The 12,650-nt window shown below is 36.0% G+C and overlaps 1 protein-coding gene across 2 annotated transcripts; it reads right to left on the bottom strand.

Annotated features, from left to right (window-relative positions):
• Positions 1 to 4,414: 4,414 nt before the first annotated feature.
• On the bottom strand, positions 4,415 to 12,074 carry LOC306827527 (acyl-CoA-binding domain-containing protein 5-like). Of its 2 annotated transcripts, none has more exons than XM_079349416.1 (14): positions 11,875 to 12,074; positions 11,502 to 11,623; positions 11,099 to 11,222; positions 10,640 to 10,712; positions 10,045 to 10,189; positions 8,583 to 8,621; positions 8,057 to 8,278; positions 7,409 to 7,618; positions 6,928 to 7,025; positions 6,138 to 6,324; positions 5,741 to 5,949; positions 5,527 to 5,577; positions 5,323 to 5,438; positions 4,415 to 5,235 (listed from the first exon to the last, which is right to left on the bottom strand). In XM_079349416.1, exons 2-14 carry the CDS (start codon positions 11,581 to 11,583, stop codon positions 5,223 to 5,225), a joined length of 1,569 nt encoding a protein of 522 aa, XP_079205542.1. In that variant the 5' UTR covers positions 11,584 to 11,623; positions 11,875 to 12,074; the 3' UTR covers positions 4,415 to 5,222. The 2 variants fall into 2 exon arrangements, with proteins under 2 accessions (XP_079205542.1, XP_079205541.1); XM_079349415.1 differs by having other exon boundaries at positions 6,132 to 6,324.
• Between the last annotated feature and the right edge of the window lie 576 nt (positions 12,075 to 12,650).

Raw genomic sequence — 12,650 nt, forward strand, 5'->3', positions numbered from 1 at the left:
TTTTCTGCTCTACATTGTCCATATCTTTTTAATACACAATATCAGTATTTGGCACCAGCAATTGTCAACACAGCAGCTGGTGCAACAACATTGTTATCCCTCTTTTGTCCGATACACTCATTGTCCACTTTATTAGCTACACCTTGCTTGTACCGAATTGGACCCCCTTTTGCTTTCGGAACTAAAGAGAACATTATTACAACATCTATTCAGTTTGTAGTTTATTTTGAACATGTTTCTGGAACAGAAATCCTGTATCAAATCAATCACTGAATAATGCTAATGTTTGTTTTGCACTGTTTTTCTACACACTTTCATATTACTCTTGATGTATCTATAACATGTTTAATGTTTCATCAATGAGGAAGGTTTACTGTCAGTTTAACCCAGAGCCAATAACAGACCTGTCCCACAGTTGCAGGTCTTTGTATGAGAAGGTCAGTGGATGTGTCTGAGCATTGATGAACTTTCTGGTGTTTCAGTTGCTCTTTAATCTAATGTGCCAGAGACAGTGTGCACAGCCAAAACAATGAGATTAACATCTGCGTGCAAAAACATCAGGGAAGAATTATTTTCAAAACATCAACCTGTGTCATATCCTTCTTTAAATTGTCTATAAATAGTATATTAATAGTTTATTAATGGCTTATTAATGGTTTACAAATGGTCTATAAATGGTTTATTAAGGCTCTGTTGTTGTGTTTGTTCTTTATGCTCTATGAAGCTAAAACCAAGTTAAAGATTTACTCTAACCCCAAGAGAGACACAAATTACACGTAGAAAGAGAATGACAGCTATGGAGGCCTTAGCCTTGCTTCAGAGCCTTGATGAGGAAGAGTCCGACAGAGGAGCAGGTTCAGAGAGTGATGTCTCTTGGTGTAAATAAATAAAATAAATAAAACACTCAATCATTATAGTTTTCATTTAATGTCCTGATGTATATTTACCTATTCCACCAATTAATTTTTAGATCTTTCTTTAGATCTTTAGATTTTTCTTTTTTAACCTAGTGTATTGTATGATGTCATTTAAGAGCATCTTCGTTACTGTTTTGTTTTATTATCTGTCTTATGCGTCTTGTTTTTCCTTGGTGCTTTTTTGTAACTGTGTCGTTTGTTTATAAAACTAAACATGTATAGATAAAATATATTTAAAAAAAGTGGTTTGGTAGATGGTTATGGTATTTTATGTTGTTTATACATACTGAAACAACAGACTGCTCAATTGAGTGTGAGGACTTGTATGTGTGTGTATGTGTCTGCGTGAGTGTGTGTGTCTACAGATGGTCAGCTCCTTCATATTCTGACTGGCTGAGTTTCCTGTGGCTGAACAATCGTGGGAAAACCAGAGGTCAGGACAAAAGAAGAGAAAGACTGGGTTGTGTTCAAATGGCCTGCTATAACTTCCTGCCTTGTTCCTGGTGGATTAATACAATGTGACAGGTGAAACCAATAGCCTGCCAGGAGTGTTTGTATGAACCTCAGCAGGTGGAGACGTGAGAACGACGTGGGAGCAGAAATAGAAATTAATGGAATAATAGAAATCACGGCTGGTTTGGTACAGGTGGTCCTGACACTGAGCAGCAGATCACAAAAATAGGAAAAGCCTTCTGCTATTGCCTTTGACCAGTGGTTCACAACACACTTTAATTTAGTTATAAGCAGAGAAAAGGACTAATGTGTGTCATATATATGTTTTATTTCATGTTTGTCATCCATAACTTCTCCTTTAAAGTGTCATGTTTAAATAGAAAATACATAATCAATGCACAGTGATAAACCCGTTCTAACATTTAGTGTGGAAACAGCATGATCTAATCCCTACTGTTTGTATTGTTTTAAAGCTCTCATGAGGACTTTTTAGATGTTATAAATGCTTGAAACAATTTTAACTAGATAGATGTCATATAAGGTTGTTTACAGCTTCTTTACATGTTAATATATTTTACTGTTAAAAAGAAGCAGGGTCAGTATTTTTTGTTTATAAACATGACTCATGAATGTGCAGACAAAATGAGTATAAAGACAAGATGTACCGTTTTGTTGACAGGGGGTGCCAAAAATCGATTAAACAAAAAGTTCCTCACAGGAGCTTTAAATATACGTTGTCCCCTTTCCTCATGTCCAACTTCCAATGCCCTTCCCTTCACTGGTGGATGGTACTCAGCGGTCAATGATAAAGAAGAAGAGATTTGTATCTATAATGAGAGGCCAGCTGGAGTTTGACAGGCGTCTTCTGCAAACTGATAAAAAAGGGAATGAAAGTGAACAACAAGACGAAAGAGAAGAAAAAAGGGGACCCAGAACATTTGTCTTCTCACCTCATACTTGTTGAGATAACATGGGAACAGGGAGAGGGCACAGAATCACAACTCTTACCGGACAGAGAGGGGGATCTCCTGCTGCTGAAATGTCAGGGTGACTCGCTGTAAGGCAGAAAAAGACTCACAAATCTTTTAAAGCACATTGTGTATTCTGTGCTTATCCATCCCATTTGTAAAAAAAAAAAAAAATCAAGATAAATAAGAAAACGTGTTATTAAAAAATCCTGTGCAGTGTGCTCTTGACAAAATAAATAACTACATATGAATGATCAATATAGATGGTTTAATGATGTTTGCATTTTGGTGAAAGTTTATTTTAAAGTTTTACAACCTAGGGATTTGTGTCCAAGCTGTATTTAGCAATCATGATTCTTTACTGCCTCCCAGTGGCCATAGAGTCAAAATGCACACTTCAAGAAGAAACTGAAAGGATTGAAGAGCCACTGGATGATAAACAAAATAGTTCAATAATGTGTTAAAATAACTTGGTATGAATGATTTATTTGATTATCTTTATTTATTTTTAAATGTAAAAACAATCTATGTCCACTCCAAACATTTGTTCAGAGAAGAGGATGTTGTCATATTCTTACGCTCATTGTCTTAATAATTTTGTTTTTTCCCCTAACATTTTTTTGACTGGCCTGGAAACAACCATTATTGATCCGTCATGGTTTTTAATGGCTGCAAATGCCTGCTATGGGACTGCAGTAAAAACACACTTTATATTGATAGTGATCAGTGATGGCTATTACAGAGTCGGTGAGTGGCGTGTAGGTAATGCATCCAAAAGTTGTTTGCCAGCTCTTTTAGCAACCACAGAAGAAGCAGACGCACAGTTACGGCCTGCTGACAGACATCCTTTGCTTTCACTGTGAACCCATCAAATTAAATCAAAAAGGAAACACTGAGAATTAAAACATATTTTTAAAACAGAAATAAAAAAGAATAATCCAGAGAGAAACTGTAAGAGCCCATATTAGTAGCGTTCGTAAGAACTGCTGTCAATGTTGTGTTTTGTCTCTGTACATTGCCTGTCAACACCTGTGTGTCCAATCGGACTTACAGCTGTTTGTTAGCACTTATTGGCAACGTTTTCTTTTTCCAAGATCCTTGCTTCTGTTTTAGGCCTACTTACTCTCTGGTGCACAGTACTTTGGATAAAATGCATTTAATACTGTTGATAATGAAATATTTGTTCATAGACTTTATGATTTAGTTTGCTTGTCAGGCCCTGTTCTTGACTGGTTTTAAAAGACAGGAAGTTTTATATTACACTTTTTAATATAAAGAGAGGTTCTCTCTGGGGTTTCTCAAGGATCAGTCCTTGGGCCGCTGCTTTTATTAATCTATACATACACATCTTACATTTACAATTATGAAGTAACTTGACATACCATACACACACTGATGACACATAGTTGTATATTTCACTTTCATCTGATGATCTTAGCTATATTGAAAAATGTACAGACTGTATTAAAGGATTGAACTCCTGAATGTTCAGAAACGTTTTAAATCTTGCAGACAAGTTCTCATTCTTGGTCTAAAACAGCAAATCCATCTTCAACTCGAATTCATATCAAAGAGTTACAGTGAGTAAGTCTGGCCTTAGCTTTGATAAAATCACATCTCCAGCTTTACCATAACTTACTTTTACTGTTTAAAGAACATGTCACATCTTACCCTTCATAGCCCAAACAGAGAAACTAGTATTGCATTAGTAGTGCATTAATTTCACAGTAACAGTTTAGACCTCATTGGATGTGTTTTTGATTTGATTTCTTCATCTTATTCATAATTATAGAAACTGACCGAGGATAAAAACAGAAATACTAGAAACAACAATGTAAAGCACACTGTACTGATGAAATATGCCTTATAAATAAATGTTATACTCTATTCAATTTAATTCTATGCTATCATATAGAATGACTTTTCTCAGAACCTGCAACTGAAACTGACTTCAAGTGTCCCTATTCTTCTCTTAATTAACTAAACAAAATGTGATGAATACCATTCTGCCATAATGTACCACTTCTATGTAATCAGGAAAAACAAACAAACAAACATTCAGAGACTCTAAATCGATTATTTTGATTTTGACAATGTGTTTATTGCATTTCAAAATGTTCTTATGTTTGTTTTACATCTGTAGATCTGAAAGCATGATATATAGGGTAGAAGAGATACTATTTTCAATTCACTAAACAGCTATAAAGACAAAAGGATAAATAAGTGAGTCATCCTGTACTTGAAAGTGACATCTTTGCTATTATTGCACTAGAGTCATAAAATAAACAGTTTCAAACATAAAATACAATATTTTTTCCACATATAAATAAAATTTATGCTTTATATGTATATATATATGTGTGTGTATATATATACACACACACACACACACAGACAGACAGACAATGCATATAAAAGGTGCTGATTTCTAATTGCAAGAATACATTTACAAAAACAGTAAAGAAAACATAATAAAAAAAATAAATGTACAATAAATAAAATAATTACCAATAACTATGGTTGCTTATGTTTAAAAACTTTGCTTACTTAAATTATGTTTATGTTGAATATCAGTGAGATATTTCATAAATAAGACCCCTGCCTAATTCTATAAGCTAACTTTAACAAAGACATTGTGCTATCATGAATCTTCCCATTCTAAAACATCTAAATAGTGCACATCAAAATGCTACACTTCACAGGAAAAATGCCCTTTAAACAGCTTTCTGACAATCTATGTGTCTAGGATAACCTTTTGCACTTCTATCAGGGCCTCATTTCACCCAGAGTGGGATTGATTGTGGCTTAAAAAAGCCATAAAGCAACTCAAAGTGCAAGATTTTCATCTCAGGTTCATGTTCTTTGTTGATGGATTTCAGACTAGTCAGGTTATCTTCCTGTAAAGAGAAGAGCAGAAATAGAGGTTTAGTATTCCCAAGTATTGCTATAAACAAAAAAAGGGTTGTTGCCAATAGTTTTCTTACCTTCTCCTTCGTTGTAAATACAGATGGACAAGCCAATGGGAAATCAAAGGCCAGAGTGCTGTCAACACCACGGTGAGTGGACAGAAGTCAAAGGGCCACCAGGAAGGTCTCATAAACTATAAAGACACAAACTTTCATTTCACTGTTCCGATTTCCTAATTCCAAACATATACAGTAACATCAATTTAAGGAAATTTAAATGACCTTTTGTGCTATTGGAAGTTGATCCTCCTGTCTTGGTGAAGATGTTCTTGACTGTAATTTGTTTTATAAAAAAAAAAAATATATATATATATATATATATATATATATATATATGACAAATTGTCAGAGAGACATTCAGAGTACCACAGTGCCTCACATCTAATTCTGCAATGAAAAGACGTTCTTACAATCTCTCTGTCATCGTGTTTCTTACCTGTGACACAGTCAGCTCCTCCAGAGCATGCAGCCTGTGCAGCACAGCAGACATATCGTGCTGCAGCCTGATCAGAGCTGTGGCTATTTGCTCATTGATGTTTCCCCTGGCAGCACTGACAGTGTGTCTGCTCGATGACACACAACAGCAGGCAGCATCAACACTGACACACCTCTGAGAGCTGCAGCTTGCCCCTGGTGAATGAACACCTGAAATTAAATCAGAACGTGAAAGCTAAGTCCTTGAAAAATTTAACTTTTCTGAAAATGTATCTGTGTTTCTGTATATCTGGTGCCTTCTAATATTAATGAGGGTAAACTAAGCGTGGTTCTTAAGAGGAAAGGTTAATTAAGGACAACATGTCAGTTTGAATCAAAGTTGATGACTGCACTCTCACCTCTCCCTCTTCTTGAAAGAGAGCTGTTGTGCTGGCTTGTACTAATCCTGTCTTTAAAGTAGAGATCTCCCACGAGTATCTGATCCTCTTCTCCATTCAGGGTAGTGTTGCTCTCAAACCAAAGATCCTTTTGCCTCACTGAGGCAACTCTGGATCCTGGTGTCCGAACTTTAGATGAACGCAGTCCCTTTGCAGATGGAGGAGAAAGTCAACCCCAGTTGAGAACAATTCCAATGTTGTTTTATTTTACTTTGTTACTCTCATGAGTTACTCTATTCACCTGACATGATTTAAAGGGATAGATATTTTGGGAAAAAAACATTTTTGACATTATCCCTCGGACCGAGAGAATCGATGCCACTCTTCATTAAACATCCTGCTACAACTACTACTACTACATCAGTTCAGCTGCTGCTTAGCATAAACTCTGAGAGCTGGGGATCAGCAAATTTTGCAGTATGAAGTTCAAAACTACACCTGCATGAATTTTTACAATAATAAACCTGGACGGTAGTTTGATCAGTACAAAGTCTAAACAAACGTGCATCAACATTTTTCTTTCACTGGGACTTTGTGTGCTGTTTTGTTTCTTTGGTCAATACTTGGAAGTGTTGTGCCCTTTTAGGGTGTGGGTAGACCTGGGTGTCATCTCTCACTGTCTACTGCTAGCTTGCTGCAAATGTAGTGTATAGACCTGATGGTGGAGAGGATCTTGTCTTAAAGCTCTGAGATTTAAAGCGAATCAGAATCAGATATTATAACTATTGCTTTGACGTGGTGTAAACCACACCTCTTCCATGGCCAGGTGCTCCATTGAGTCACAGAATTCCTCATTATCTGAGTCTGTGGATCTGCGGAGGTTCTTCTCAGGGACAACATCACTACGATCTAAAAAAAAGTGAAAAACAAAGCACACAATCATCAACAGGAAATGCATAAACTACATAATCCTTTTTTTTTAAAACAACTTCTTGTAACTTCGCTTTGGGCCTTTGTGTTAACATTTCTATTGTGCAATTCAGAAAGAAATTACACACTAAAAATGTTCTGATCAATATTTTAAAGAACGGGAGTATGTGAAGAGGTTTTCTTAAAGTGACTAACACAGAAAAGCCTCATCCAACAATTATACAAACTGGAACCCTAATTAATTGCAATATTGCATAAGCAGACTAATGTTGCAAACTTTGACTAAAACATGTGTTTCTCTAGGGGTCCAGGTGGCGTTTTACAATCATACAAACATTTTTATTATGTATTTTCTATCTTACCACTCCGGTGTCCATTAAAGGTCATATTATATTGCCCACTGGGCTCCATAGAACAGACCAGCTCCTCCTCCTCCACCTCACTGTTGAGGGAGCTGTGTGTCCCATTGGTGAACGAGCACATGCTGGGTTCCATGCTGCTGCTTGACTCCCTGGTGTCAGACCTTCCCCTCTTGTCTTCCACCATCAGCAGCCTCGGGTCAGGACTCCAGCCTTGGACAATACAAAAAGAAAGAGACTGAGTGAGAAAAATAGAAAGGGTGCAAGAAAGTGAGAGAGAGACAGAGATACAGAATTGTCATCTATTTCAGGCGCTTTTGTGTGTTTCAGGTCAAAAAACATCATGTGATAAATATTCATTTTCAAAAAGGCTGTGTATCTTCCTATAAATGTAGGAAAAACAATTATTTTGTTTGGGGCTATTTTTAGTAGTTTATTTATAGACATTTGGTACACTAGAGCCTATTTATAGCAGCATTTTGGAGGACAGACTCTCAAAGTGCTGTCTGCTTGTAGTAAAGCGGAAATATGTCATTCATTGCACATTTGGGTCCAGTGACATGTAAATAATTATATAACTATTACTGTTTAATCGCTACAACACTGCACATTTCTGAGCACAAAACAACTAACAACAACTACTGATGGTACCTTTTTCATTCTCTTTGTCTTCATCATCTGTATTGTCTTCTTCATCCCCATTCTCCTCCTCCTCCTCACTTTTCCTCCAATCACTGCTTTCCTCACTTCTGTCCATTTCACTATTTTCATTGCTTCCCCCTGCATCCTCATTGCTAACACTTACGCCATGAACATTGTTGTCTTTGTCATGTTCTTGGAGGTTTTGAACATCATCCCACAGATCCCCAAAGCCTGAGCAGCAAGGGAAACACTCTTAGTTAACTCCTTCACACTGCACACTGCACAGCTACATAAAGCAAAGACATACCCACGGATGGCTGTCAGAAAAATCTACCTTTCACAGCTTCTAAACACTACATCTACACCGCAAAGTGCAAATACAGACGCAAGCCAACAGCAAACACACCAACTAACTAGAGCACACACATGACCATCTACCGTACACAATTAAGAGCAACTTGATATGGTTTTAAAGCTTAGACACTGAGGGACTCATTTATAAGCTCTATAGCTGCTGTGAACACCAAAGACTTGCCTTCCATTGTTGGTTTCTTAAATGGTTTGACCAGCTCATCTAGTGATGAAAAGACAAGTCAGACATCCATTAAAATCATAAATGTGACTAAGAAGATTAACAGGAGTACTACATCCAGCACGAGCAGCAAAGCCCTCCAGAGACTCTATTCATTATTTATTTGATTCATGTCGCTAGCACTTTAAGATGAATTCCGGTTTCCCTTTCACCACCTTTCAGGTATACTACTGGATTTTACTTTTTCATGAGGGTAATATTCAGTATCGATTCCTCGGATAATATATGAACTGTATGAATCCATTTTTTTCTGTAAACTATTTTAAGCTAAGCCATAACTGGTAGCTACATATTTGAACAGTTAGCTTACTATTTTGAAAATGAATTGATTTTTTGAGTTCAGTATTTCAGCTGCTTATCCTTTTCCATTATCCATACTGTTAGCCAAATGTTGCTGTTGATTTTATGTTCATATTCATACCTTTAGCTTATCTATCAACTATTAGCTTTTACTAGAGCTAACTTTTTTCAAAAGATATCTGTCTACTCTAACCGTTTCATTATCATGTCATCAAGTGACTTACTATCCCAAAAGTATCCATTTCTTTAGCTAACTATTTCAACAGTCTGTTAGCTAACCGTTTGATCTATGTTGATCTTTTAGCTGTTTCAACCCTTAGCATTAGTTTTACTTTAGCCTTATATCAACCTTTATACCATTAGGGATTTTTTTTTTTTACAATAATTCTTTGACTGTTGATCTAACTGGCTAACTATGTAAACTATTAGCTATTTTGCCCAAGTGTTTAGCATTCACGAGAACTATCCCAGCCATTACTCAATATTATAAACCAACATTTTGAACCGATTATCCATAAGTATTTTATTTTTTTATTAAAATACTATATACTATATACTATATAATATAATACTATTTATTAAATTAGTTTTTTTTTAATTTATGATCTGTTGATAAAGTCTAGCCAACATGTGAAGTGTCTATTTGAAACTGTAATCCTGTATGTTAACCAAACTATTTCCACTGTTTTCCATTACACTTTGCTGTTATTTAATCATTTATCCATTACTACAGTTAACAATAATCTGTATTTCAGCGAACTATTTCAACTAGTTTTTAACTACTTTTTTTGTTTATTTAAACTTTATTAGTTGGCTATTTTAAACTTTAATGAAAATGTTAGCAAACTTTTAATCCTGAACTTTTCATAATTGTAGGTACCTCTGAACACTTTTGCTTGTTCAGCTTATCTTTGCATACTCTTCCAGGATTGCAATAGGTTTGATCAGTTACAGCTGAAACAATGATTATGTTCTTTTACACAAATAATCATTTCTGTGTTTCCAAATGTGGTAAACTGACTGAGTTTTTCTGCATACTTCATGGACAAAGCAGAAGTACTCCTCGAGCAATAAGTACCCCTTTGGGGAATAAAATGTAGTTTACCTGCATGCTGTGCAAAAGGCCTGGTGAAGGGTCTCCTGTCCACTTCAATTTCTTCTCTTTCCTCTCCATCCACCTCTGTGTAGAAGGAGCCAAGCTTTTGAACCAGGTCAGACACTTCTTCTGACATTGGGATAGTCTCCAATATCTTGCAACACATAACATTTACAGTGCATGTTAAAAAAAAAGAGGAAAGAAACAAAAGTCATATAAGATGCATGTGTATTTATACGCAGCTTGTCTAAGACTGTATTGGTAACATTTTTGATGGTGATTTAACAGCCATAAGCAAAGGATAGCTGGTTTATTTTTATCAGACCAAACTCAAACTGATGCAGGCCCCTTAGATGATTTTAGGGTTTTTCACATTATTTATTTACACAAAAATGTTTTTTCTTCAGTACATGTAGCCATATATCCACAGTTATTCTAGCAGCTATTTGAGGCAGGCAAAATGTCATGCTAATGTAAAGACAGTAAAATGTTCAACATGCTATTTACTGTCTGTTTAACACAATTAATGTTTTGCTCCATCTTCAACAACTTATTATTCTGTATGCTGCTTCTATTCATCTTTTTTTCTCTTGAGAAGACATACCAGCTGGATGTCCTCAATATAATTCTTCATGGCTTCCTCTTGTGTCATATTTCCCAAAGAGTTCCATGCATCCCTGGCAACACAATGTCATAGTGAATTACTAAGAAGTTAGTGAACACGAAGGAGTAAAAGTGTTATTAAGTTACTATGGAATAAAGTATTACAGAAACCACATTAAACATAACCTATGCTGTAACACAGGAATATCCACAACATATATCTGCAGTATAACTAAACAAAAAGTTCAGAATAAGGTCAGGCATGCAAAGCAACTGTGCCTGTGATCCAGATTTCAAATTGACAGGGGGGGCAGACTTTGTGACAAAGCGAACAGTATAGTTCATCAAAGTTATGGAATCAATTTTAAATGCATAGTCTGTTTGTCTTTGCAAGAAGTAGCCATGACTCTAGAGTTGAAGTATTACCTTAGCTCTAACACAACTACATTAAACTGTTTACCATTTAGCTTTGCCTCGAGTGTCCCAGAAGCCCATTGGTCTGGGGATGTTGCAGGGCCCCAGGGTGGCCTGCTTATAGTAACTATAGAACATCAGCATCATGTCATCAGACGGCTGGAAAGGACCTGATAAATGAAGAAAGCAAAATACAACGTGAACAACATACAATACAGGCATCATTATGCTAAATACATACAGTATGATGCACAAGTTAGGTTAAAATGACTGATTCAGTTAACCGTCTCATATCCTTATAGCAGCTTTATCAATAGGTAAGTCAAGGGTTCATGCATGTATGTTAATCACCTCAATGTTAACACACCAACAGGAGCGGATTTCATATAATAGCACAAAACTTAAACATTGATCAATATGAGTGAAGTTTGATAGAATAGGTTAATCACCTTCTTCAGGTAAACTCCGGATCACACTAACTGCAGCAGCAAATTTCGCCTCCAGGCTGTGTTTGTCCTCCTCCTGCGCCATGCTGACTCCCAACAAGGATGCCAGGAGCGAGTCCTTACATCTTCAACAAGAAATTCAAACAATTCATAGGAAACAATCATAGTATAGATCAATCAGTTCAGACCGACACGTCAACAGTGTTTGGTCATCAATAAAGCTTAAAGCCTCTTATGGAGGCAGACAGTTTCCTAATTAACCTATGATGTTTTTGGATATGTTTTGTATAAATGTTCATCGGGTTGGCGCTAATGGGCTTCATCATCAAACAGAAATAAATCCTTAATTTCGATCTCTGATTGGTCAGATACTCACCATAAAGTTACCGTATGCGGATGGGATAATTATTTCATTAGCCGATAATAACAGTCTGCTATAAGCAGCACAAGCCAATCCTGACTCCAGTCGAGGACGAGCAAACAGTCAGTCACTGATCATTAAACTGATCTGGGAAATGTAGTTTTTGCTAAAGTAAAGCGCTGTCTTCAATTTACGATCAGACCCTTCAGACTCAGCGCTTGGCTCCTTCAAATCCCAGATAGCCATCGGGGAGGGTATTTAAACCGCGGGGATGCATGGGAAATGTAGTTTCTACAGGTTTCCTTCTGAAATAGGCTTTTTATTTGGGGTAAGACTTTCTATTACAAGCATTAATTTACACATGCTCTGACGACAAGTTTATCTTTATTTAGAGGAAGTTTAAGGAATTATGAGTAATGATGGGAAAATATATACAGGTTTACTGAAAAATCAGCCATCCTTCAATATTTCAGGCAATCTTATCTGTTAGGTGAGAAATGTAATGCCATTTTGATGTTGAAAGTTATTCGTTTACAATAAAAAACACATTTAACTTAATTCTTAAATTCCTTTATCGAGTATTTTTACATTCTTCTCTGTCTTTTAATGGATGTTTTCTTTCTTCTGCCCTGTTTTTTTAATTTCTATTGCATTCTTTCCTTAAGCTTTTTTTTAATTATTGTTTTTCTGTTGTTATGTCTGTGAAGCACACAGTGCTTATAAAATAAAAGCACTTCTTTTCTGTTGCTTTGATTTGATTTTGAGAACTGTAAATTAACACGTGTAATCTT

The sequence above is a fragment of the Symphodus melops genome, assembly GCF_947650265.1.
Source record: "Symphodus melops genome assembly, chromosome: 7".
NCBI lineage: Eukaryota > Metazoa > Chordata > Actinopteri > Labriformes > Labridae > Symphodus > Symphodus melops.